The sequence below is a fragment of the Heloderma suspectum genome, chromosome 13 (genome assembly GCF_057233095.1).
Source record: "Heloderma suspectum isolate Gila_16-S chromosome 13, 16-S_ref, whole genome shotgun sequence".
NCBI classification, from domain to species: Eukaryota; Metazoa; Chordata; class Lepidosauria; order Squamata; family Helodermatidae; genus Heloderma; species Heloderma suspectum.
In genome coordinates this window covers 25,072,493-25,100,042 of record NC_139470.1, presented here as the reverse complement: position 1 = coordinate 25,100,042, position 27,550 = coordinate 25,072,493, and the positions used below count along the sequence as shown (strand labels likewise).

Here is a 27,550-nt window from a genome sequence, read left to right as displayed (position 1 = left end):
TTTTTCTCAGCAACATCGAACATTCTGAAGGGGCCTCGCATTTGATATGATGAAAATGGCTTTGGGTACAACACCTGTCTACGCTCTCAGACTGGAGAGTTAATGCATACACCTGGAAGCACAGGAATTATCTCCCCCTTCTTGGTCCTCCCTGCACCAAATGGACAAAACCATTTGTGTAAACGTCATAGCTCCTGCTGATTCCAGAATGGTTCTCACTGGCCATGTTGGATGCTCAGGGGCTAGCACAGGCTCAAGCTTCCAACACCTGGGAGAAGCAGATGAATGCTGTGATACCACATGCGATTCCTGGAATAAGTAAAGCATAAGTGTGCCTTCAGAATGCTTATGTGGATAAGGAGACAACCTTGGGCAGCCCTGGCCATCAGTGTTCCACTGGATGCCAGAAGAAAGCAATGGAATTCAAGGTGGGCTTCTTTGCCAGATAGATGAGGAAGGTCAATCAGTGTCAATTAACGTTAAGAAGTAAATTTCAGGAGGCTATGGAGTGTTTGTATTCAGCTTCTAAAATAGATGTTCTGTGAGTGATGGCAGTGTACTCCTTAATCTTCAGAAATATTTACCTACTGGAGGTTTACTTTGTTGATCTGACTCTTCTGGTCAAACTGCTGTTCTTCCATGTCAGCTTGTGACCTAGATCTCTCTGTTCAAATATGGGAACTTAACCGTTTTCACCCGGAATATGTTTTAAAATCAAAAGTGTCTGGGTCAGTCATTAAACATTCTGGGTTTATTTTTAGTTCTTTAGGCATGGTACACTCAGATGTAGAACAAACAGCCCAATTAACCATTTGTTACTGAATGAAGCATGATTTTCTAGGTGGCTTTCATTGCAACTTAGGTTTCTCCAGATGAAAGCCCATAAAGACAATATCCAGGCCACCCTCCCCCACCCCCACTTTGATTCTGCCTCACTTGTGGCTTTTTCCCCTTCATTTCTTCTTGCTTTGAGTTGAAACAGAGGCTTTGCACTCAGCAGGAAGAAATAGTAGGCTTCCTCTCTTGTCCTATGCCATTTCCTCCTGGTACATTAAAAAAAATCTTCTGGGTTAGATGCCTCTGGACTTGTTCATGTTTCTTCCTGCTTTCTTCCCTAGGTTATAATTCCTGCAGAATCACCCCTCCTTCTGAGAAGAACAGTTGGCGTTCCACCTTCTCCCCCACCTCAGTTTCCTAAAGACATTTCAAGGGCTGCCCCTGTCAAAACTTCTCCTCTCCCTTACCCTCCTCCTCCGCCACCTCCTCCCCTACCACCACCGCCTCCGCCGCCACCATCACCGCATGTTCCTCAGCTGTGCTACGTGCCATCTACCCCCCCACCTCCTCAGCCTCTGCTGCAATGGGAAAAGCTTTTGGAGGAATGTCCTTCTCCCCAGGCACAGGTTCCAAGGAAGTCAGTTGAAGTGGCCTCCCCTCCCAAGACACTGGTGTCGGTTGGCTGCCAAACTGAGGAGGATTCATTCTACCCGCCAGAGCAGGCATGGTCTCATTTTTATGGGGTCCTGATTTATTAGAAAGGTGCCAGATGTTAGCTGAGCAGCTGCAGGCTTTTGTCTCCCGTTAGTCTGAATGTTTGGGCACCGGCCTGAGCCCACTAGGATGACCAGTTTGGATATTGCTGACAGAAAAGAATTCTCAGTTTTCATACCACCATGGGCACACTAATCCATTGCCATGTGTGAAGAGTGGTGGAGTGCCACAATGGGAAGAGTGGGTGGCATACGTTGTGCTGGATTGTGGGAGGGGTGTAACCTGCTATTCTTGGATCAAATAATTCCTTCCTCCTGCTTAGGTAATAGGGAAGTCACCCTCACCCGCCCCCGGATAACTCTAGCCCCAAAGTCCTATCTGTTGAGCCCTGCTCAGACTTTGTACAATGTTGAGCATGGGCTTGCAGAAGCCATGCTGTATGAATTGGGTACTTTAGGCTCAGCAGAAGCATTGCCCAAAGAGCTTTCCTCCTTCCTCATTGGTCATCTTGGGTTCGTAGAAAGACTCTGAGCTTTCCCTGCTAGTCCTTATGCTCCATGGTTTTACCATGGTTGCAAATTCTTCTCATGCTGGGATGCTTAAAAAGTCCTGCAGAAACATCCCTATGTCACGTGGCCTCCTCCCTCATCTGGAAATAGTCTGAAGAGAAGAATCCCCGGCCGGAGAGCAATTCTGATTCAGGTAGAAAAGACTGTGCACATGTTATTTTGTATGTTTAGCTTAGCATATAGCTGTGGCTCAGGTTGGGACAGCCTTTCCTTATTGTACACATCTTGGTAATGCTGTTAATAGATACCTGTTATTTCCATTTTACAGATGTGGAGTTGAGGCCAAGGGTTAATGAGTGAGTTGGGTTCAGTGACATCCCAGTGAATCTGTGACTAAGCTAAGATCGGAACCCAGGACTTTGCTAAATACACATCCAGTGCTCTTTCCACTGGCTCTCTCTGATCTATGCAGCAAATCAATGCGGCGCTCCAATTAGCACTTACTGTGAATTGTGCTTTTCAGGTCTCTTGTACTCCACCTCTGGACCGAGGCTTCTGTGTTCTTGCTGCTCGGCCACCCACCCCTGAGAAGGCAGGACATCCTCTCTAATACCTGCTCTAGCATGGCATGTGGGAAATGCTTCCCTTGGCATTGATGTGATTCTTGCATGGGCAGAACAGCAAGTTGTCCACAGAAAAGCAGCTGTTGTGCTCTTTTGTAGGCCCAGCCTGCCCGTTTTTGATTAGTACATCTACGCTTAAGTTTCTAGGGCAGGGGTAGGTAGTGGAGCACCCATGGGTGTCATTGCGCCTTTGAGCACTTTTCTTGGTGACCATTGAGATGCCCTACCCCTCCTACTTAAAAAAAAACAAAAACATAATTTGCTTCAAAGCAAAGTGAGGGCCTCTAGCTGCTCCCATCTTCGTTTCCCATGAATTCCTCTGCGCTATACATGGGGCTCAGAGACATTCTTGGGAAATGAAGATGGTAGTTAGCTGCAGGCTGATGCTTTCATCTGCAGCACGCCCATTTTCTGATGGTGCCCAGGGCAGTTTCTCAAATTGCCAAATATGTTCACAGGCCCAAAAAAGACGGCCTACCCTGTCCTAGGAGATTCCCCTTACTTAAGTCTAGGGAGGCTTTGCTTCACCTGGGCTTTTCCTAACCAGGGAAAGTCCAGGCGGAGAGAAGCTGAGCTGATGGAGGAGTGAAGGGGACTGGGCCGGCTCAGTTTCACCTGCGTCATGGCCTTCCCCAAGGGGTGGAAGGCACAGGTGGGCATGCGAAGCCGCTGCAGCCAAGATGCTGGGTGGGTTGTCCATCCATCATCTTGGCCAGGGGAGCTTTGCTGTGTGTGGATCTTCTCCAGCCAGGGAGCGCCTGCATGCAGCAAAGCCATGGGCAGAGGGGCCTGCTTCGCTCTGTCTGGGCTGTCTTACTAGAAGGAATCGAGCCTAAGCAGGCTTGGCTTTGCCTGCCCCATGTCCTTCCCAATGCATCATCTATCCAGTGCCTTGCCTGGGACGGCTTTGCTGTGCCCAGACCTTCCCTGACTGGGAAAGCCTGTGTGCCACAAAGCCTGGTCCCCAGGTTAAGGATCCACGTTGCTTCCTGATCTCATTCAACTGGTGGCGGAGGGCTGTGTAGGTGTCATCTGGCCTCTGCCTCAAATAAGTTCCCCATTCCTGGCCTAGAAGTGACAGTAGGCCTCTTAAAAGTAGCATGACTTTGGAGAGCTTACGGCACGATCTTTTTAAGGATGTGAGGGTGCTTCCAGATGAGGCTTTTGTCATGCAATCACACTGCCTCATTCCTGCAATTTTATGAGGTGTCCAGATGTCATCGTCGTGTACTCATGACCCTCCCGTGTTTTCTTACCGTTTCTTCCATCTTTTTCGTCAACACAGAAAGTCAGTCAGTGCCTGGATGGAAGACCACCTATATACTTTGTGTACAGCCTTGAATTCCATCATGGAAGAAATGTGGGATATAAATATAAGAAATTACAGAGAAGTTCCTTTATTTATATATTGCATTTATATCCCGCCTTTTTTCCTCTTGCAAGGAGCCCAAGGCGGCTTACGTTCTCCTCCTCCCCCTCTCCATTTTATCCTCACAACAACAACCCTGTGAGGTAGGTTGGGCTGAGAGTCTGTGACTGGTGCAAAGTCACCCAGTGAGCTTCCGTGGCGTAGTGGGGACTAGAACCCGCATCTCCCAGCTTCCAGTCCAGCACTCTAGCCACTACACCACGCTGGCCTTTATTAATAACTAGTCAAAAAAGCGGTCTCCTAGGCACCACATAGAGCAAGGGTGGGCAACACGCATCCTGTGGGGCCTCATGTGCTCCCCCCAGCCTTTTCTGTGGCCCCCAACAATGCCCCAACTGCTGTAGCTGGGCTGCCAAATTTTGGTTGCGCATTCGGGGCAGGGGGATAGCCCTGAGTGGGAGCAATGCCGCTTCCTAATCCCTGGAAGTTGCTCACCCCTGATATAGAGCAACAGGATGGGTGTGTGTGTGTGTATGTGTGTATGCATCAGATATGTGAAAGGAGTGTTGATGCATCTACCTGTGAAAGCTTGCATTTTTAAAATTTAAAAGTGTGTGTGCTTGTGTATATGGACACACACACACACACACAGAGAGAACAATGCCCATGGGGATACTCATAATAATTATTCCAACAGCAGAAGGAACTCACCTGTAAAGTAATTTATTACAATTCTGTTCTCATCTGGAAGATGCATTAGACCAGATAATTTATCCCTGTTAGTCTTTAAGCTGCCACAGAACTGTTTCTGTGCAACCATAGATTAACAGGGCTGCTCTTTTGGAACATTCACTGAAGCCATCTGGAGGGACTGAGATAGCTTTGGTTTCTGTTCACTGATTTCCCTTCCCCTCTACGTATAATGTTGCCTTTTCTTATGAGTCTTGTCTTGATCTGACCCTGCACCGTTTCTCTAACCACCCGGCTGTTCAGGTGGAGATATCAGTTGGTTGTTGTGCAACAATCACCGCATTGTGTGGACACGTTCATGGTAATGGCTGTGTTTGGGTAATCGGATCTCAGTTTAATAATCTGAGGTACGAATAAGCTTCATGCACCTGCACACAGCTGCTTTGCTCCTTCCTTGGTGTGAGTGAGGAAACAAGGAATTAACCATAGCTTCCTGATATGTCCAAACTGGGAGCCATGGTTTGGGGCTTCCAAACAAGCCAGGATCATATTCTGGCTTATTTAGAACCCATTAACCACAGTTTCACAGCTTGAAACTAATGGGAAGGTGAGCTTAACTGTGGCTTCCTGGCTTGTTTCCCTGCTCATGCCAGAGGAGGAGCAAAGCATCTGCACAAAGCTCGTTCCTATCTTTTGATTGTCTGAATGAGTCCAGTGCCTCAGTGCTTACGGCATAATAGTAAACAGCATGTGTTCATATGGTATTTAAGGTGATTGCCCAGACATTAAACCATTTGGGTGTCTTAATTGGCAGTATGGGGCAAAATGTGGATGCTGCCCTGTGCAGCAATTTTGGAAACCATGAAAGGCAGCAGGGTCAGGCAGATCTGAGCCAAGGTGCTGGACCCTATCCCCAAAATAGATTCATCACACTGGATAACTCCTTTAGAGTTCTGGCTGGTTTTGACTGAAACCCAGAATGGATGCACAGCCCCACTGAAATCGGAGCCACCAGCTCCCACTGTATGGAGACAAAATCTACCCGGAAGTTCTGACACTCTCCTTCATTTCAGTGAGGTTTGCACAACAGCAAGTCCTGATGTGTTCCGTATTAGCGGAGGGGCAAGGGGGCCATTTGGGTTTTCCACCACAGCTACCAAAATCTCTTGAGCTGGCTGAACTCTGGGAGCATTTAGCCCTCTTTTGGAAAATGCCCCCAGATGTTTTGAGGAGGCCAGATCATGTAGAGATTCCAGTAGCAGCTGCCTGCATATTTTCAAGCTCTAGAAACCATCTTCTTCCCTGTCTCCTTTAAAAAAAGAAAAATTAAAATTGAGATTGAGATTTTCAGGAAGCTGAATTCTGCAACCAGTGTTGTGTTCTGCATGTCTCTTATAACACAGCAGAATCATGGCTTACACACAACCCTGCACATAAGGAGAGATGCATTAATGGAGAAGAAAGTAGTAGCTACTTTCACATGAAATCTGGTTTCTCCTGTGGACTCAGTTTCTGAAAATGTAGTCCTTATGGCCATACAGATAGTCTGCAGGTGTGGGCTTCAAAATGCACAGGGTGGAAATAGTTTGGTGAGGTGCCTTTTTTCAAAGCAGCATCCTCCATGTGCCCTTATTGAGTGCAAAGAAAGTAGCTACTACTTTCTTCTCCATTAATGCATCTCTCCTTATGTGCAGGGCTGTGTGTAAGCCATGATTCTACTGTGTTATAAGAGACATGCAGAACACAACATTGGTTGCAGAATTCAGCTTCCTGAAAATCTCAATCTCAATTTTAATTTTCTTTTTTTAAAGGAGACAGGGAAGGAGATGGTTTCTAGAGCTTGAAAATATGCAGGCAGCTGCTACTGGAATCTCTACTGATTACTGAACAAGATATCCAGTAATCAAGAACAGTCCTGAACAGTACCTTGCCTCTTCCCATGACCAGCAAAACCCAAATAAGTGCACAATTCTATGCATGTTTAAACAGAAACAAGCCCTACAACTCCCAGCATTCTCCAGCCTGCATGGCTGGCTGGGGAATGCTGGGAGTTGTAGGATTTTCTTTTCATGTATAAATAAGTATAGGATTGCACCCTAAATTATTCTAGTTAAGTCAAACAGCAGAATAAATTACACAAAACAGAAATTGGGCAAATGTGCTCAATTTGCATATTTTCCGCCGACCACACAGCTTTTCTTGGTGCAAAATTCACACAAAATTGCCATCTTTTTTTTTTTAAGCACGAAGTGTATGCAGCCGTATCTAATATACGACAGTTGTACATCACTATTCCATCATCCTCTTCCTGTGACAACAGTGCTCTGTGCTAAACGTTTTCTTGGTGGGAGTTTGCATTATGTGTAACATAATAACTTTTCCTGGGAGTAAAAGTTAAATGACACATTCAATTTCCACAAGCTTGCTGTAGGGCAAAATAAGTGCATGTGATACATTGGTATTATGCCTTAGCCTTAGAAGTTCATAGCAATGTGTGTGTGTAGATCAGTAGATCAAACGTTCTTGTAAGCATGAGGTATTTATTTATTACATTTCTATATTGCCCAATAGTCAATGCTGTGTAGGTTGTTCACGAAAATTAAAACAACAAGTACAGCATAAAAATAATATAAAATATAAAAGCTTACAACTATCATATAAAGCACAACCAGAATAAAACCTAGCAGCAATGCAGAGATTTAAAGTACAGTAACAAATTTAAAACAGTAGAGCTAAAGGACTAGAATGCTAAAATGCTAAAACTCTTGAGAAAATAAAAAGGACTTCATCTGGCTTTGGAAACCATAGGTACCAGGTGAACCTCTCTAGGGAGCTTATTCTACAGCAAGGGTGCCACAGCAGAAAAGGCCCTGTTCCTGGTAGCTACCCGCCTCACTTCCTTTGGCAGGGGCTCCTGGAGAAGGACCCCTGAAGGGTCCGGATCTTAAGGTCCAGGCAGGTACTTAGAGCAGCCTTACCCAACCTGGTACCCCCCAGATGCCTTGAACTGCATCTTCCACAATCCGAGAAGCTGGGAATTATGGGAGTTGCAGTCCAACACATCTGGAGGGCACCAGTTTGGGTAAGCCTGGGTTATTGGATGTGCCTCCCTGGGCTTCCTTCTCCCAACCAGAAATCACCCCTCCTGCTATGTCTTCATTGGAACAGAATGCAGTTGTCCTAAGAGACTGTCCTATAATAAAAACACACAGTAATGATGCTAAATCGAGTTACCTTTGGCTCATGTTGGAGGTGGTACGTTCGTTGTGTGGATTTCTTCCAAATTTTGGCAATGCCTGGTAGAAATTGGAATTTATTGTGCTCTTTAGAAAGCATGCTATGAACCTGTGTGGCCTTGCCTTTTCCATTAATTTGCCCGAGATGTGCTTTTGCTTGCAGTTGCTCAAACTGTTGATCCCTTGACTTGGGGAGGCTTGCTCTGACAAAGTTGTTGAAACCACTCATTTTAGCCCTGATTGTGGTCCTTTGCCAGCTCCTGCAGTTGCATCATCCTCTCCATTATCCAGTAGAGGAGGCAGCAAATGACTTGTTGAGCTTCCATGCAGAGAAGGGCTCCAGCATGGTTCTAGCAGGGTGGGCCACACACAGACAGCATGTGGCCTCCCCCCTGCCCCCCAACCCCCCAATTTATTTTTAAAGGTGTCTGCAGCACTACAGAGCACCAAAAAGACCACATTTAGCTTCTTTGCAACCTAGATTTGACCCTTCTGGCATTCTGTAGCTGCGTGGAGTGTCAAAAGAGTCAAACCTCGCTTGCAAATAAGATAAATTTGATCCTTTTGGCACTCTGTAGCAGCTACGGATGCCATCCCCTCCCCCTTTTTAAAAATTCATTTTCTGGTCATGCTGCAACCTGCAGCCCGGTCTGGAGGCTGAAAATGCCCCCTAATGTCCTGAAGTTGCCCACCCTTGCCTGATGGTTTCTGCTTTGGCTCTCTCTTGCAGTTCATGTCCCAAGGGAAAGGTGGGAATAACTACCCGTCATCGACTCCTCCAAAGCCCGGCAGCCAGTTGGATAGCATGCTCGGAAGCCTCCAGTCTGATCTGAACAAACTTGGGGTAGCAACAGTGGCCAAAGGTGTATGTGGAGCCTGCAAGAAGCCAATTGCGGGACAGGTGAGTCTGAGGGACAAACTCCCTTGTGAGAGTCTTTAGCTACCACTGGGAGGGCTTTTAAATCATACGGATGAGCGGACTGGCGATGCTGAAGAAACTGAAGTACTCTATTTATCCACTGGCCAGGTACGCTGTAAGCTCCTCCAGTGACCTCTACCCTGGCCATGAGGGACTGCCCTCTCCTGAGATGATAGGTAATTCAGTTTTCATGCTACCCCAGTCCAGGGAACCACCTGAGTTCATAGATCTTTCTCTCTCATTTGTGCTGAGCTGTGCTGATGCGTTGCCATGTGAGATGCCCACGCCCGAGAGGTGGAGCATCTGTTGGAGCCAAGGCTCTCTTCTCTCCCCAGGTTGTCACAGCAATGGGGAAGACTTGGCATCCTGAACACTTCGTCTGCACCCATTGCCAGGAGGAGATAGGATCGCGGAACTTCTTTGAGCGTGATGGTCAGCCCTACTGCGAGAAGGACTATCACAACCTCTTCTCCCCACGCTGCTACTACTGCAACGGTCCTATTCTGGATGTGAGTCCCTGATGTGTGTGGTGCCTTGTTCCTCTTTAGGTGGTCTGTGGGAAACACTAGACCTGCTTAGCACCTCTCGCACTCTCTACCTTGCCCATCCTGTTGTAATTCATGCACTTTCCGTTGCTTGCCCAGTAAATGCCAGTAATCCAATCATAGAATAGTAGGGTTGGAAGGGGCCTATATGACCATCAAGTCCAACCCCCTGCTTATTGCAGGAATCCAAGTCAGAGCATCTCTGACAGATGGCTGTCCAGCCTCGTCTTGAATGCCCCTAGTGTGGGAGAGCCCACCACCTCCCTAGGTAATGGGTTCCATTGTCGTATTGCTCTAACAGTCAGGACATTTTTCCTGATGTTCAGCCGGAATCTGGCTTCCTGTCACTTGAGCCCATTTATTCCGTGTCCTGCACACTGGGATGATCGAGAAGAAATCCTGGCCTTCCTCTCTGTGGCAACCTTTCAAGGACTTGAAGAGCGCTATCTTATCTCCCCTCAGTCTTCTCTTCTCAAGGCTAAACATGCCCAGTTCTTTCAGTCTCTCCCCATAGGGCTTTGTTTCCAGTTCCCTGATCATCTTCACTGCTCTCCTCTGAACCCTCTCCAGTTTGTCTGCATCCTTCTTAAAGTGTGGCGCCCAGAACTGGACACAGTACTCCAGATGAGGCCTAACCAGTGCTGAGTAGGGGGGAGCAATCCTGCTTGCTGTTGTTGATTTTTAAATTAAATTATACTGCACACATATATGCAAGTACTTACATGAGATTATCAGGCTGTTTAAAAAAAACAAACAGGCAGACAATGCAGCATCCATGAACTAATAATATTTAAAAAAATACATAGTATTGATATAGTGCTTTTTCAAGTGTTCAAAGCACGTCACATACTTTATTCGTACAACAGGAATGTAAGGGACGCCGTATTGTCACACTGTCCTCTATTACAGATGAGAGCAGAGGTTTTCCTTAAAGTAGAGGTTTCCCTTAAATGGTGGCTCCTTTTTGTATTGTATGGAAGCACTGTAAATGGACTAGGGGTGGCGGAGGAATCTGTCCGAGGGGTGAAGTTCACTGAGCTTTCAGCACCTCTGCCCCCCAGACTCCTGCTCACTTCCCCACTGTGTTGAGTCGGGCCGGTTTGTGGATGGGGGTGGGGTGTATCTCAAATTTCCATTTATGCAAGTTGCAGGTGCCGTTTGTGTAATTTACGCACATTTTGGCTGTAATTTATGCACATTTCGCCTGTAATTTGCACACCTACAGTTTCTGCAAATTAAGCATATTATGGCCAAAATTTGCTCAAATTATTCAAATTGCAGTTGCCATTTGCATAAATGGCAACTTAAGAGAAAAGACAACGAGAAAGTTCCTGGATTTCAGGAAAAAGCCTGAGGCTTGGCTCACAAATGCAAGGAGGCCAGGGGCTCCAGGAAAATTCAGCAAGCCCCAAAAGGGCTGGATTTCCTCACAACGGCCATCCCTAAACAGGACACAGAACAGGTGTGAGACTGGTGATACCTGCCCTGGGAACAGCAGATCAAGGAGTTAGCCAGGCCCAAATGGCAGTGAGGGTGACAGTGTTCTAGTGTTAATTCTGGATTCAATGCAATCTTCCTGTTAGCCATGCATGTAGAACTGCTGAGTTCTGTTCTGTGGAATGTAGAGGACCCAGGCCTATAAGTATATACACTCAGCCAATCCATCCAATGCGCCTGCAGCCTGGTTTTGTCCTTTAGCCTGATGGTCTGTGTGTATGTGGCAGGGGGCAGATTAAAGTTTGTTTCAGTCATGGCAAGTAGTAATTCATCATTTTTAAAATTTGTCTTCTTTTTTGCTAGTGCTATTGGTGAATGATAAATTAGGGCTCACAGTGTCCTGGATGTCTCACAGAAGATGCTGCTTCGTTGATACTCTCATCTTTTGCCTTCTCACAGGCCTGGTTCGCACGTAATGAGAAGCCATTGTGGGTGGATTTCCCCATGGGGGTTCTCGTTGTGGCCGCCTCCGCCATTTTGAATATTCGAGCTGTGTGGCAGGGGTGCTTTGTAGCTTGTCTTTACGTGTGAATCCAGTGAAGGTGGGGTGTTGAAGTGGTTGACAAGCCAGTCAGAACTCATGGGTTGCAGGTGGGTTGCTAACCACTCCAACAACCCACCCTCGCCAGGTTTGCTTGTAACAAGCTACTGCCACAGCGAGAAGCCCCACAGGGAAATTCGCCCAACAGTGGCTTCTTGTTACGTGCAAACCAGGTCATAAGATGTAATTCAGCAGGGCATTCTGCATTCCAGTGTTGATGTTCGTGTTCTTCAATGTGTTTGTCATTTCTGCTCTGACACCACAAAAGCAGGACTCTTAGAAGCTCATTTTGAGAATGGTGTAGAGTCTTGCTTGAAGGCAGCGGAGGATAGTGGCTGCAATGTCAGTGGAGTGGTAAATCGCACCATGTTTCAGTCAGAACACTAAAGGAGCTAATCTTGGATAGCTCCTTTAGAGTTCTGACTGAAACCCGGAGCAGATCCACTGCCCCAGTGACATTGGAGCCACCAGCCTCCACTGCTTGAAGGGGAAACAGACAGGAAAACTCTTAAGTTTATATCTCAGGATAATTCCAGATTGGAAAGTAAAGAGATGCCAAGGTTTTAGCCTGAGGGTGTGCAGACAAAGTTACACTAGAATTAATTCATAGCAACTTACCAGCTCTTGGTTCTGTCCTCAGTCATCTTTGAAGTGCCACATTACATATACGGATGTGTGAGGTGGAGGGTTATTCCTCTTCTGCGTGAAGTGGATTTAAGAGTTTGTTCACCTGAATTCAGTTCCCTTCTTGTTGGCTTTATCTTCCTTTTGCTTACCATCATTCCCTTGGTTCACTTTTTAGGTCATCTCAAATAGGGTGGGGCCCATGAGAAGGCATAGCACAGTAATCCAGTTAATCTCTAATATGTCCCAATGTTTTGATCCTTCAATTGTTGTAAATTAACACAGCTATTCTTGGGGAATGCATGGATCCATATCAAATGCCCTTCAATAGGCAAAATAAATCAGAAATGGACCTTCATGAAATTCTAGGCTAATCCTTCCAGAGAAACACAGCCCAGGATCGGAACAGTCCAGAATGCTATTAGTCCAGTCTCCCAGCCCCACACAGGGGTTTTCTCCCCCACCCCCATCCAGTCCTTAAAGTGCATTTCTTGTTCTGTCTGTTCTTCGTATTTCTCCACCTCCTCACCCTTTTTTCCCCCTGCAACTTTTAAAATTTGGCCTATTTGCTCACTGTTCCTGTTTTTTCCCCATCAGAAAGTGGTCACGGCGTTAGACAGGACATGGCACCCAGAACACTTCTTCTGTGCGCAATGTGGAGCGTTCTTTGGCCCTGAAGGTATGATCCCTGATTCACAGATTTGCATGTATAGAACTCAGTGTGTCATTGATAAACATGTGAACTGCTGCCAAGTATTGAACTTCAGATCTTGTGGGGTGAACATCAAGTTCTGTATTGGATCTCTGAGTGCCATTTCACACATGCAAGTCATTACTTCATGTTGCGGTCATTGGTGGTGATGGCCATATGCAAGCAAACTGTGCACAGGGCAGATCTTCCTCTGGCATTAGGATGACATAAGATTGTATAGTCCTGTTCTCCAGGAAGCAGATGTATAGCGGAAGAGCTACTTCCAGTTCCTTAGGTCAGTCCTTTGCATGTTTATGTGGAAGCAAGTCCCACTGTGTTCAACAGGCCTTACTCCTGGGTATGTGAGTTTAGGATTGCAGCACTAAGCAGCATCCTTACAGTTCAGCCTTGATAGGTCACAGGCACTTTCGCTGACCCCATCCAGTTAAATAAAATCTTCTGGCTCCACAGTGTGCTGATCTGGGGTTCGGATTCTGCCAGGTCTCAGTCATCAATCAGATTACTTTGATTACCAAGATGAAACAAGCCTCTTGTGCAAAAGATAACAGTTTATTGATAGAAAATGGATGCAGAATATATATATACAAAGAAAGTTCACACCTCCCTTCAGGTGACAGTTGCCACACCCTGAATGCCTATTTGGGTCCCCAAGATAGATGAAGGGCGTTCCTCAGGACCACAAGCTTCTCTAAGCTAGTAGCATGCGTATTCCTTGTTAGAGCGACCGAAGATTAAAAGTAGCCCGCTTGCCTTTATAGCGTTCTCCCTCGGCTTAGGAACTCACAGGGAGAAACATAGAAAAACATACCCTCCTCCTGGAAGGGGGTGGGGCAGGCCTGCCTTCCCCTCGAAGATCCTCGAAGCATTTTAGCCTGGGAATCTAATTGCCTTTCCTACTTAGGAGTAAAATCCTCCCATCTCATGAGTGAGAAAAGGGTGAAGTAACCAGGCATATGCACAGTTGTTGACATATGAAACTGTGCTTGCTTGATGCCAGTTAAAAGGATGTGAAAGGCTCACTCTAGAAGCTCCCCCCCCCCAATCAAGGGGCTTACTTTTGTTAGCTAAAGCCTCCTAAACTCTACTAACTGTGTTGAACTACACAGGTCTCTGTGCATTTAGGGACTCTGTGAAGTCCACATTTTCTGCTCACCAACCAATCCACTACACACAATCCCTTCCCCTAGAGTAGAATGTCATGCAAATTATATTTATTTAATTGTGGCATTGGTATCTCAACTTTTGCCAAGTTGCCTCAGTGTGGCTGACACGTAAAACAAAAAATACAATGAAAATAGCACAATTAAACAAGCAGATAAAGTGTTGGGACAAGCAAATAGAACCCAAGTAAAACCAGTGGTTATGGTTGTTTGCTTTTGAGATTGTTTGTTTAAAGTTGTTTTAGATATATGTTTTTTTGGTGTATATTGTCTGTTCATGTGTTTTTATGTAAATGGTTTTTAATCTATGTATATTGTATTTTAAATGTTTTTAATTTTTGTAAACTGCCCAGAGAGCTTCAGCTATTGGGCAGTATAGAAATGTAAATAATAATAATAATAATAATAATAATAATAATAATAATAATAATAATATGAGGCCACTAAAAGAGACATGAGAGGACCAGGATGGACTGTGCCAGCAATCTAAAAAATAACGAAAGAAGGTGCCAGGTGAAACACATATAAGGAGGGAGTTCTACCATTTGAACACTGGCACAGAAAAACTGCTAAATGATGTGACAGCGCAGCTCACACTGCCTTTTACATCCTTGGACATACAATCCCAAAATCACGTAGTTCCAGCCCCCTGCTGCAAAGGGACTGTAGGGATAGGAGACTTAACAGCGTATCCCATCTTTCCTCCGGAAGCGGCAGCTTCTTCCAAAGTTAAAAAATGCGGGGTGTGAATTTCTAAGGACATGAAATCTTTTGGTGTTTGGAAAAATGCGTTGGGTGGGCTGATGTGTCGCAGCAAATGGAAAATCAAACATTTTAATCCTGCTTGTGGAAGCAGCTTGAGAGACCTGGATACAACTGGAAATGTGAAGTCAGTTTGACACCAAAGCAGGACTTTGTATGCATCAGCCCACGCCCATTTATATTATAGGTGTGCAACTCGGGGAGAACAGAAACAGGGGGCATACCTCAGTATCTGTTTGAGTTGAAAGACGTGGCAAACAATAAGGAAATCCTCCTTAAGAACTGCTAGCCAGTCTGACCCAGGAGGAAAATCCTTTTCTTGTCCAAATACAGCTGTTGTGTAAATCCTGCGTTTTAAGCAAAATGCATCTATTGAACCTTCCCCCAGATGAAATGTCCTTGGTCCACTGGCCAAGGTCCATCCTAACCTATGTCTGAAGTGTGCAGCTCACCCCAAGTGCCTAGCTTCAGCAGAACGAAGGACTACCTTCTTCCAGGTTAGGGGTGGGGCTCAGCAAACTGGGCCTGCTTCTACATTGGTGGACCACTGCCTGCCATTTAAAATTTTCCACACTGCCTTTGGCCTAATTTTAAGTGGCCGTTGCAAGCAAGCGGTTCAGGCCTGTGGCAAGAGCAATCTGTCCTTCCCTCAAAGAGCCCTCTGGGTGGGGAGGAAGAGAAGTGGGCAGCAGAGTTTTAAAATTATTATTCTGGTGCCCTGCCCATGGAGTCTCTCCCCAGGGACATTTGCATGGCACATCTTTGCTGCATTGTTATGCCACATCTCAATTTCTCCTGTCCTTTAAATCTGGATGCTTAATTTTTAAGTAGCTGTTGGTTGTGATTATAATCGCAGTAATTTGGGGGTGTACAGTTGTTCATCTTTTCATGTGTGCGTGTGTGTTTCTTTACTTGATTATATGTTCATTTTTAATGTTTTCTGAATGCCACTTGGAAAAGCAGTTTATAAGTTCCTAAAATAATAGGCTCAGGCTGAGGCTGGTGATTTTTTAAAAATTCTGTTTATGCCTCTTGCCCCCTTGGCAGGCTTTCATGAGAAGGATGGCAAGGCCTATTGCCGCAAGGATTACTTTGACATGTTTGCTCCCAAGTGTGGAGGCTGTGCCCGTGCCATCCTGGAGAACTATATCTCTGCCTTGAATACCCTCTGGCACCCTGAGTGTTTCGTCTGCCGGGTAAGGGCACCCCTGGATTTCCCCTTGTTTTCCATTCTGCTATTGGGGATGTATGTTTCCCAGGCCAACATCATCTCATTACATGTGGAGCAGGAAGAGGGATGCATCCACATTTTTTAAAATGCCATACATTGGGCAAATATGATTAGTTTCTTACCCCAGATTTTTGGGAGCTTGACTTTTAATTTAATTTATTTTAATTTATTTTAATTCATGTTAATATATTTTTATTTATTTTATTTTATTTTCTTATTTCATTCATTCATTTTTATTTTACTTTATTATTATTATTATTACTTTATGTTTATATTATGTTTAATTTATTTTTATTTTATTTTATTTACAGCATTTATATACCGTTCCACATCTAAACGGATTCTGGAGCGGTGAATAATAAAAGATTAAATGATAAAAAGATAAAAGAAATAAAACACCATATTAAAAATGGTTATTTTAAAAAACAGAGTACTGATAAAAAACATGGCTGGTCAGTCAAGGAAGGCTTCCTGGAATAAAGATGTTTTCAGGAGGCACCGGAAACAACATGGTGTTGGTGCCTGCCTGACCTTCAGTGGCAGGGAGTTCCACAGAAAGGGGGCCACCACACTGAAGGCTCTTCTCCGGAGTGGAATGCAGCTAGCTTCTGGCAGCCGCCTTTGCTTTAAAATGGCTGCTAAGAATTTTTTTTTTTTTCATATAACTGTGAGAACATCAGAGCCCAGCTGCGCCACACCAAGGGCTGTCTAGGCCGGCCTTCCCCAAGCTGTTGTCCTTTAGGTGTTTTAGGTTACAGCTCACAGCATTCCTGACCATTGGTCTTGCTGGCTGGGGCTGATAGGAGTTGAAGTCCAAAACATCTGGAAGGCACCAACTTGGGGAAGGCTGATCTGGTCCAGCATGCTCCTTTCCCACATTGGCGAACCACATGTCTCTGGGAAGCTCACCAGCAGGACTTGAAGGCAATAGCCCTCTGTTGTTTCCCAGCACAACTGCCTCTGAACACGGAGCACTCATACAGCCATTGTGGCTGCGGATAGGCTTGCCCTCTATGAGTTTGTTGGGGAGAGCAATCCTATGGCCCCTAGACAGAGTCTGGGGAGCCAGAGGATACTTTAGATGCCTGGATTTGAGGTCAGAGACAGCACTCTGATCTCAGACCCAGGAGACTGCGCTGCCTGCACCTTCCCTCTCCCCGTCACAGCCAGCACGAACTGTGCTGGCTGCCTCTCTGAGGTTGGAAAGAGAGTGTTCCTGTGAGCAGCGAGGGGAGGAGACTGGGGAGGCTGGCTTACGCCATATCCAGAGGCCTCCCCAGCCTCCTTCCCTCCCCTTCCCCAGCGCCTCTACTTGATGGGTGAAAATGCCCATCTAGCTAAAATGCAGAGCAGGGGGAGTGTGGAGACGGAAGATCGCCTCCACTGCTCCTCCTGCTATGCATTGGATGGCCGTCAGCCTCCAAGCCCATAGGATTGCCCTAAATTTCCTTTTCAAGTCATCTATCTTGGAAGACAAATGGACGGGTTTCTTTGGATCTCCAGTCTTTATAGGAAAGAGAATTTGGTATTTATACTGGAGATCACACTAATAAAAAAGAAAGCAAAGGAAAAATTTAATTTTGAAAGACTAACTTGAGAGAGAGAGAGAAGGAGAGAGAGAGAAGGAAAATAAGACAGCAAATAAGCAAGTGTAATGGCCCCAGGAGTGTAACCAAGTCACCTGTAGTTTTAGGGGGGCCTAGAGATCCATAATGCTTTGCTTAGGTTCATTATTAATGCAATTCCCTCACTAGTGGGCCTCTGAGCATGTGAGATGAGTCAAAGGTTGATAGCGCGGCCTCAGCACATTCTATGCTAACGAAAGCTAGTATCTTATCAGGGCCTAGGATATGCCTGAGAAGTGAGGCTCTGTTTATGCTAAGCTACAGGTGTCTGTGCTGGGAAAGTTCTGATTGTTTTCCTTCTGAACAAACACTGTTATCCTATGGTGGGAAAGTTGCAGATGAACACTAATTAACACTGCTGTCATGCTGCCTCACTGCTGACATATATGGTATAAGACCCACTGTACCCCATGGCTCTGTGTTCAGAGAAGCTGTCTGATCCAATCATTTGGTATGCCTGTGTGCTGTAAGTACTCAAAAAGTCTCCTTGTAAGCAAACCTGGATCTGCCTTATTATCTTGGCACCTCCAAACCTTAGCAGCCCACAGCCAGGGCATACAGCAGGTGATGTTAATACTAGACAGATGTAGACATCCAGAATGTAGTCAATATGGAGCAGGCTCTATCTCCCCTCCCCCCCTTTTTAATCAAAGGTATTCTGAGAACAGATAACAGAGGGAGCTGCTTGACACGAGGTCAGACTTTTTGTCCATCTCGCCTTGTGTTGCTTACTCTGACTGGCAGTGGCTCTCCAGGGTCCCAGCCGGAGATCTTACTCAATCCCCTCATACCTGATCCTTGTCTTAACTGGAGATGCCAGGATTGAACCTGAAATCTTCCGCATGCAAAGCATGTGCCGTAATATTGAGCTACAGTTCCACCCATGGCTAGAAGGCGGATGCAATGTTAGCTTGCCAGTTAAATAAAGAACAGAGAAGCGGTTACACCTTCCATTACAACATCAGGGGATTAAGGGCGCAATCCTGTGCATGTTGAGACAGAAAAAAGGCCCACGGTGTCCCTGCACATGCTGTTTTTCTGTACACATATGTCTGTCTGTGGGGGGAACATTCAAATACACGATCTTCCACTTACAGCTTGAAATGGTAGGAAACGCTTTCCCTCTTAGAAGTGTTCAATGCATAAATTGGCTTTCATGTAGCACTAGTCCTTTTTGTGCAGACTAGTTTACGTGTGAACTGGTTTCAACGCCAAGTGATGTTTCTGTACCACTAAGGCTATCCATGCTGTCAGCTCTGACACTGCCAATTGCCCATAAAACAGGGAGTGGGGAAGCAGTGATAGTCCAGGTAGCCCTTCCCCTCCCCAGTACCAATGCCTGTTAACACCGGTGGGTTTTTTTGCAGCGGGGTGGGGTGGGGGTAAGAAGGACAAGCTGCTGTCAAAGGTCCCTGCTTCGGAGCCACTCTTTGCTACTTGCGCTGCGTGTTTTCAACTTCGACATTGATTGCAGTGTTGTTTCTCCTCCCCCAACAGGAATGTTTTACTCCATTCATCAATGGCAGCTTCTTCGAACACGACGGGCAGCCCTACTGTGAGGTGCATTACCACGAGCGCCGCGGCTCTCTATGCTCCGGCTGCCAGAAGCCCATCACGGGGCGCTGCATCACTGCGATGGCCAAGAAATTTCACCCTGAACACTTTGTCTGTGCCTTCTGTCTCAAGCAGCTCAACAAAGGCACCTTCAAGGAGCAGAATGACAAGCCCTACTGTCAGAACTGCTTCCTGAAACTCTTCTGTTAAGGCCAAATGCAGCATGCTTCTGCTGTCCTGCCAGGAAACCCTGCCTCTCTGGACATTGCCACAATTCGTGGGTTGATGTAAGAGAAGAGGAGGAAAGGCGGTGTGTGTGGGTGTGTGTGAATGGAGGGGTGGGGCAGGGCAGGACGAGATGATTCAAGGTGGTAAATCCAGAGAAAGATGCACAATGGACCATTCAGTTAGAAGCTGTATTTTAGCAGGGAGATGCTGAGACTGCCATTATTTTACCAGATTGACAGCTGAGCCAAGGCGGGGGGGGGGGGGAGGCGCTGTTCAGGAAGGTGCTGGAAGACGAACTTTATTGGTTGCATTGTGCATACTTGAGAGCAAGGGTTCAGGAAACCCAGGAAAACGGCTTCAGCTTGAGGACAGGGGATGAGAATTGGCCTCCCCCACAACACTAAAAGGTCAGGAGGGCCAACAGCCCATGCTCCAGGCCACAGAGCAAGGGCTGTCTCGGTAGGTGCTGTTTTCTCAGGATACTGACCTGTGCCAGATTCTTGCAACCACGTGAGCAGCCGTTAAACCTTCCTCCCTGTCTGTGTCTCTATTCCTTTAACACTGCAGGGAGACGAGGCTGCAGTGCCAGACATCCCTCGCATCATCACGTGTGTACAGGGGGGGATTGCTGACTCTGTTTGCTCTCCTGGCCACTTCAAATGGGAAATCTCCCTTTTTTGAGATGCTGAATTCTCCACCGTTGTTGTCATCCACTCCTGAGAATTCCTCAAAGTGCAAATGGGTGCAAACACCCCTCTCAGTGGGGTTGGGGAAAATTATTTTAGGAGCAAATCCAGATAAGCAAGGCATCTCAACCCTCCCAGAGCAAAGGTTTTAGGCAGGGATATAAGCGTGTTGTGATTTTACCTGAATGGCAAGAGAAACGTAAACTATCAGCATTGGCTTTTTTCTTCCTGTCCCTGTTCTTTATTCACAAGCCCATCTCTTGCTCTTGTGTAATATGTCCTAGGGAGACAGACATTTGAGCAATAATTCTTTTTCTATTGACTTAGTCATTTTAAGAAATGCCTCACTGTGCTCTCTCTCTCTGCGGTGGTTTGTGTGAGAGAGACTGACTTTTGCTATCAAACCGAATACTGTGTGTTGGGCAGGGATGTTGATTTTGACATGGAGTCTTGAATACATAGCTGAACAACTTTTAAATCTCTTGTATGGAAAATTTAGTTTTTTGAAATAACTTTCAACAGATGACTTTCATATTCTGAGTGTTCTGGGCAGGGCCCCGGTTGTGTTGGTTCCTGCATCGGTAGCCTTGATGCTTTGTTAAACACAACTATTAACATGACAGATATTTTTAAAACTGGGGTTGGGGTGGGAGAGGGGGAATATGCAAGGTGTGTGTGTGTGTGTGTGTGAGTATTATTATTTGCTTATTAAGTAGCTTTTCTATTGATCAGAGCTCAACTGGAACAGTTAAAAAAAAACCTTGTAAACTGCTGTATTTGGTATTATTCGTCTTTCTCTCAAAGCCAGAGTTTCAGGATTTTAAAGCAAGTCTTAATTACTTCTCCAGGGAGAAAGAGCACAGATATAACCCATTTAGTATCGAGCTTCATAATCGGTTTCAGAAGCTCATATTAAGCTCTGGGTGTCGATCTGCCACATAATGTTAACATGGTTGTAACTAGCTCTTTTTTCTTTTTGCAAGTGTGCAGGGCTGGTCCTACCATTAGGCAGAGTGAGGCGGCTGCCTCAAGTTGCAGATTCAAGGGCAGTGGGGCGGGGCGGCCGTGGCAAGGTGTTGGATGTGTACTGTGCAGGCTGCCCTGTGCCCCCCAAACTACGCTGCTGCTCTAGGGTGCAATAGAGACAGCCAGTGTTGAAATAAGATTCAGCTGCCTGTCTGGTTGGTTTCTGTACATACAATGGGGGTGCCATCTTGTTCTTTGCTTCAGACAGCAAAATGTCTTGGGCCGGCCTTGCAAGCGTGCCATAATTCAGCTGTGCAGTATGAGACACTACTGTGTGTTACAGTCCATATCTGCATCTGCACCCCTTTCTGTACCTTGGAGTGCCTTTGCCTGTAGTCTACTGAGCCAGGGATCCAGCTGCAGCACACAAGAGGTCCTGGCTCTAGGTCACAGTCCAGCCTCTGGAACCCAGCACATCAGTGCAGGAGTGCCACAAATTCCTGCTGCCTCTACAACTTAAAGTCGGGGTGTAAATGCAATGCAGTACAATCAGTCAGTCAATCAACTTGTGCCCCCCTCATCTGCTGCAAGTTGGCCGCCCATAAGTTGACACTAGGGATGTATGGATTTTGTAAAATCTGTTCTGTCTGGATATCGCAGATTGACAGATGCCTTTCGTTCCGTCAATTTGCTCATTGACGGAATTGGATTTTTTCCGATTTCGTGAATTTGCATTTGCGCAAATGAGCCGATCCCCCCCAAATGCGCAAATCCCCCCCAAATCCGCACTTTCAGCCAGAATTTTTTTATTTTACGTATTTTTCTACAACTAAGTTTGCGTAAAAATCTGGAAAGTAAAACAACCGGTTTACAAGGCTGCGGAATCCGTGAGACTCGGGAAAAGCCGGTCTGCTGTAGAATCCGCAGGTCGGATTCATAGGAATCCAAAGTCATTTGATTCCGTTGCAGATTTCTCTGACATCCCTAGTTGGCACCTGCAGATATTCTGGAAAGTTTATACCTCTAAGTTTGGGCACTTCCTTCATCACTGTGTAACCACACCGAGCACCCAAATGTCTTAGTTCTGAGGCAATGCCAGGCATGGGAAAGTAATTATGAGCTTTAATTTAGCACCCCCATCCCTCCAAAAGAGCCACAATTTCAGATGGGGCAATCTTTTGGCTGTTTGCATACCTTTTCTGTACCCGAGAGTCTCTGTAAACTGGGAATTGTATTCCCACCCCAGTTCACATGGGGTGGAAAATAATGCAAAATAATATTGGACAGAATGCCTGCCAGCTGTTAAAGAGATTTGAGAATGATTGTGTGGGTGGGTCAGCTGCAGTTAGAAATTAAAAAGCAAACCTGCGCTCTCTTGCAGGTACTAGGTTGGTCAATGTAGACTCTACATTGTCTTGAGGGTTGTGTGTTGTTGCGCCTTTGAAAATCTGGGATGTTTTATCTAGATCTTAATGCGAGGAAGCAGGCTACAGTACTGCATCCTCATGGAATAGCCTGGTAGGCTCTCTGATGGGGTGTCAGATGAAGATGTGCTGGGTTTGTTTTTTTTTAAATACCCCCTCCCCTTCCTCTGTGCAACCATAGCTTTGATATTTTCAGCCCCTGTGCTCTGGATTTATTTTTTTTTCATTTTTGTTTAACTCTTTTAAGTGCATCAGAATGAAGTGGGTCTTAATTAAAGCTTCAATTTTTCTTCTGGGAAGGAGGAGAAGGGAGAGAATCTCCTGTGGAATGACATTTCTCTCCCCCTCCCCATTTTCCCTTTTGTAAACTTTTAATTCTGCTGTTTCTCCCCCCACCATTTTAAAATTCCTGTGATGATGCTAATAAAATTTTATGATAATTTTCACTGTCATTGGCTGTGGTCTTTCTTATTGCACATGTGTGAGTGGGTTTGTGATCCTCTTGGCTTTGCTGGTGGGTTAGATTTAGATGATTCATGGGAGCCAAATCCTAGGAAAGGAGCTGAATGTAGTATAAGAACACATGTGGATCAATATTTTTGGAATAGAGAACTGATATACTCCTTGAAAGTGATGAGCACATCAGTTCTCCATTCCAACAGTGCCAGGCAGTGTGTGCCCATATACTACATACAGCTGTCTTCCTTTGCATCTTACCATATTGCAAATAAGGGTGCAACTCTATGCTTGTTTAGACAGAAACAAGTCCTACAACTCCCAGCATTCCCCAGCCAGCAAGGCATTTTTCTGTCTAAATATGCATAGGATTGCACCCTAAGGCACAATCCACTGGGAAGATCTTCTGCACAAGCCCAACTGAAATGAACAGAAGCAGCCCAAGGACGTTGCATTTGCGCACCTAAGAATCTCTTACAACTGGAGAACCAAATCAAAAGCAAGAATTGGTGTGGGCAATATTTGGTAAATCAGAAACCAAAAAGAATTGGAGAATAAGATTGTGGGTGATTGAAGGAGGACTTCAGTGCCCCATACAGCTCCTTGTGGGGCTAAGCAGAATAAGGGTGCAATACTATACATGTTTAGACAGAAAACAAGTTCTGTAACTCTCAGCATGCCCCCAGCCAGCATGGCTGGCTAGGGCATGCTGGGAGTTGTAGGACCTTTTTCTGCCTAAACATGCATAGCATTGTGCCCTAAGTGTCTTGGTTTAGGATGTCTAGGGGAGAGAATATTAGAATATGTATTCAGTGGCTTAGTGGTTAAGACGCTGAACTGCAGACCAGAAAGTCGGCAGGACAGCAGTTCGAGACCCGAGTGCTGCGTGACGGAGTGAGCTCCCGTCTTCAGTCCCAGCTTCTGCCAACCTAGCGGTTCGAAAGCAAGAAATTGCAAGTAGATAAATAGGTGCCGCTTTGGTGGGAAAGGCAACAGCGTTCCATGCACCTCGGTGTTCAGTCATGCCGGCCACATGACCACGGAAGCGTCTTCGGACAGCGCTGGCTCTTCAGCTTAGAAATGGAGATGAGCACCACACCCTAGAGTCGGACACGACTGGTTGGGGACACCTTTACCTTTAATAAATAGGTATCAGCAGGTGCACCTAGGTAATTTCAGACCTAATGACATAGGGTGCAAACCTATGCATGTTTAGACAGAAAAACGTCCTACAACTCCCAGCATTCCCCAGTCAGCCATGAGAGTTGTAGGACTTTTTCTGTCTAAATATGCATAGGATTGCACCCTTAATGATCTTTCTCTGTCTCTCTCTCTCTCTCCTTAGATGGCCATGTGTAATATACTTTGTGTGTTTCAGTTGTGAAACACACAAAGTAACATTCCTCCCCCCCCCCACCATTCCATTCTTTACAACTACTACATTTCTGATACATTAGAGCAAACAACCCCCCCCCCCCAAATGGTTGGTCAACCTTGATTAAAAAAAAGACGACAGAAATACTCTGAGCATGTTCAGTTCTGCATTTTAAACTCGCTTATAGCACCATCATGTCTACAGGAATAAAATCGTGTTTGTTTCTGGCGCCGTGTTTACACGTTTGCTTGGGAATAAGCGCTGTTTTATTGTAGAAAAGCATGATATCTTTTTAAATGAAGAACAATAAAATGAGCACCTACAAATGTACATTCCCCGGACAACCCCTCCGCCGCCCCCAAGTATAAATGTCATTTATTTATTTATATTTATTTATTTAGAGCATTTTTACCCCACTCTTCAGCCAAAAAAGGCTCCCAGGGGGCTAATATTAAGACAGCCCCTGCCCTCAGGCTTACAAGCTAAGAGACACAGCACAAAAGGAAAAGGGATTGGGAGGGAGGAGGGGAAAGAAAGTGAATACCTCGCTGACTGATGTATTGGGCCAGGCTGGTTTCCCCCTTGTCATGATGTTCCTGGGAGGCCGGAGGTGCAGCCTCCCAGCGTCCCTCAGTTCTCTGGCTGATAGATGAGGCCAGGGAACTGCTAAAAATAAAGGATGCTGCAATGGGTTGCACTGGCCCTCACGGGCCCATATTGGCCCAGGTGCTAACACTAGACCTGTTTTCCCCTGTCACCTGCCACTCCAAGTGGTCATTTGGGACGGGTGCTGAGCAGTAGATTTCATTTTATTTATTATATTTCTATACCGCCCCATAGCCAAAGCTCTCTGGGCAGTTCACAAAAACAAAAAATCCATTAAAATGCATTATATAAAGTATAAAACCTTTCACGTAAGGACATAAAACAGATAGCACACACAACAGCAACAACATCATAGATCTAAAACAATCTGTCAGAGACCATCCAGGTCCCGATCCAAAGCCTCACTATATGCTGCCAAATGCCTGAGAGAAGAGTTTTAACCTGGCGCCAAAAAGATGATAATGTTGGTGCCCGGCAGGCCTCGGCAGGGAGATCATTCCATAAATGGGAGGCCACCAGCAAAAAGGCCCTCTCTCCAAGAGTTGCAGTTTCCCCAAGAAAACTGTGCAGATCTTGAAAGTGTGTGTGTGTAATGTTGGAATTGTTTTTAATGTTATGTTTTTAATACTGTATTTTAAATGTGATTTTAATATTTATATGAGAACCTCTTATGGATTTTATTTAGTGGTATATAAATATCACAAATAAAATAAATATACACACACACACACATTCATAGAGGTTGGTGTAAAGTGCCACAACAACAAAGCAACAAGGAGGTTGTGGATCCACTGACGATGCAGTCTGTCTTAAAGTAAAATGTATAAGAAAGACTAACAGAGTATTAAAAGTATATATTTTAAGTAAACTTTTCCGCTTCCGCCCTTATTGGTAGCTGTGCTATTAAAGCTACCGCGGAAACTGAAACGTTTAGCTTAAATAGATATTTTTAATACACTGTTGTTAGTCTTTCTATCTTTCTCACACATCTATGCATATATATATATATATATATATATATACACACACACACACACACACACACACACACACATATATACACATATATATATATATATACACACACATACATACATACATACACACACACACACATATATGAATACAGAGCCAGTGCGGTGTAGTGGTGAGAGTGTTGGACTGGGAGTTGGGAGGTCTGGGTTCTAGTCCCCACTTGTCCATGAAGCTCACTGGGGGGCTTTGAACCAGTTCACTGACTAGCCTCCCTCACAGGGTTGTTGTGAAGATAAAATGGAGACGGGGGGGGGATCATGTACACCGCTTTGGGCTCCTTGGAGGAGGGAAAAAGGCGGGATATAAATGTAATAATAAATGAAAGATATATACACAGACACATATATTCATAATATATACATATATATTCAAGGAGAGATCTATCTATCTATCTATCTATCTATCTATCTATCTATCTATATCCAAGGAGCCCAAAGGAGCCCAAAGCGGTGTACATGAATATATATATATATATATTCATATATATATATATATATATATATATATTCATATATATATATATATATATTCATATATATATTTATATATATATTCATATATATATTGTTGTTGTTGTTGTTGTTCAGTCGTTCAGTCGTGTCCGACTCTTCGTGACCCCATGGACCATAGCACGCCAGGCCTTCCTGTCCTGCGCTCTCTCCCGGAGCGTGCTCAAGTTCATATTCATTGCATCCGTGATGCTATCTAGCCATCTCATCCTCTGCCGTCCCCTTCTCCTTTGGCCTTCAGTCTTTCCCAGCATCAGGGTCTTTTCCAGTGACTTTTCTCTTCGCATTAGGTGGCCAAAATATTGGAGCTTCAGCTTCAGTATCTGTCCTTCCAATGAGCACTCAGGGTTGATTTCCTTTAGGATGGACTGATTTGACCTCCTTGCAGTCCAGGGCACTCGTAAGAGTCTTCTCCAGCACCACAGTTCGAAAGCATCAATTCTTCAGCGCTCAGCCTTCCTTATAGTCCAGCTCTCACAGCCATACATTACTACTGGGAAAACCATAGCTTTGATTAGACGGACCTTTGTCGGCAAGGTGATGTCTCTGCTTCTTACTATGCTGTCTAGGTTGGCCATAGCTTTCCTCCCAAGGAGCAAGCGTCTTTTAATTTCATGGCTACGGTCACCATCTGCGGTGATCTTGGAGCCCAAGAAAGTAAAATCTGTCACTGCTTCCATTTCTTGCCCTTCTATATGCCAGGAAGTGATGGGGCCAGATGCCATGATCTTCGTTTTTTTAATGTTGAGTTTCAAACCAGCTTTTGCACTCTCCTCTTTCACCCTCAACAAGAGGCTCTTTAGATCCTCTTCGCTTTCTGCCATTAGGGTGGTATCGTCTGCATATCGGAGGTTGTTGATAATTCTCCCAGCAATCTTAATTCCGACCTGTGATTCATCCAACCCGGCATTTCTCATGATGTACTCTGCATATAAGTTAAATAAGCAGGGTGACAATATGCAGCCTTGTCGTACTCCTTTCCCAATTTTGAACCACTCGGTTGTTCCATGTCTGGTTCTTACTGTTGCTTCTTGACCCTCGTACAGGTTTCTCAGGAGACAGGTAAGGTGGTCTGGTACTCCCATCACTTTAAGAATTTGCCACAGTTTGTTGTGATCCACACAATCAAAGGCTTTAGCGTAGTCAATGAAGCAGAAATAGACGTTTTTCTGGAATT

General features: G+C 45.3%; 1 protein-coding gene across 1 annotated transcript in view; it reads left to right on the top strand.

Annotated features, from left to right (window-relative positions):
* PXN (paxillin) overlaps positions 1-22,843 on the top strand; it is an 89,605-nt gene extending 66,762 nt beyond the window's left edge. The window contains exons 9-15 of the mRNA XM_084820504.1: positions 1,119-1,499; positions 2,524-2,592; positions 8,649-8,819; positions 9,173-9,346; positions 12,642-12,723; positions 15,726-15,874; positions 19,032-22,843. Coding sequence (XP_084676630.1) covers positions 1,119-1,499; positions 2,524-2,592; positions 8,649-8,819; positions 9,173-9,346; positions 12,642-12,723; positions 15,726-15,874; positions 19,032-19,298 — 1,293 coding nt within the window. The 3' untranslated portion in view covers positions 19,299-22,843. The remainder of the gene's footprint in view (positions 1-1,118; positions 1,500-2,523; positions 2,593-8,648; positions 8,820-9,172; positions 9,347-12,641; positions 12,724-15,725; positions 15,875-19,031) is intronic.
* Positions 22,844-27,550: the final 4,707 nt, after the last annotated feature.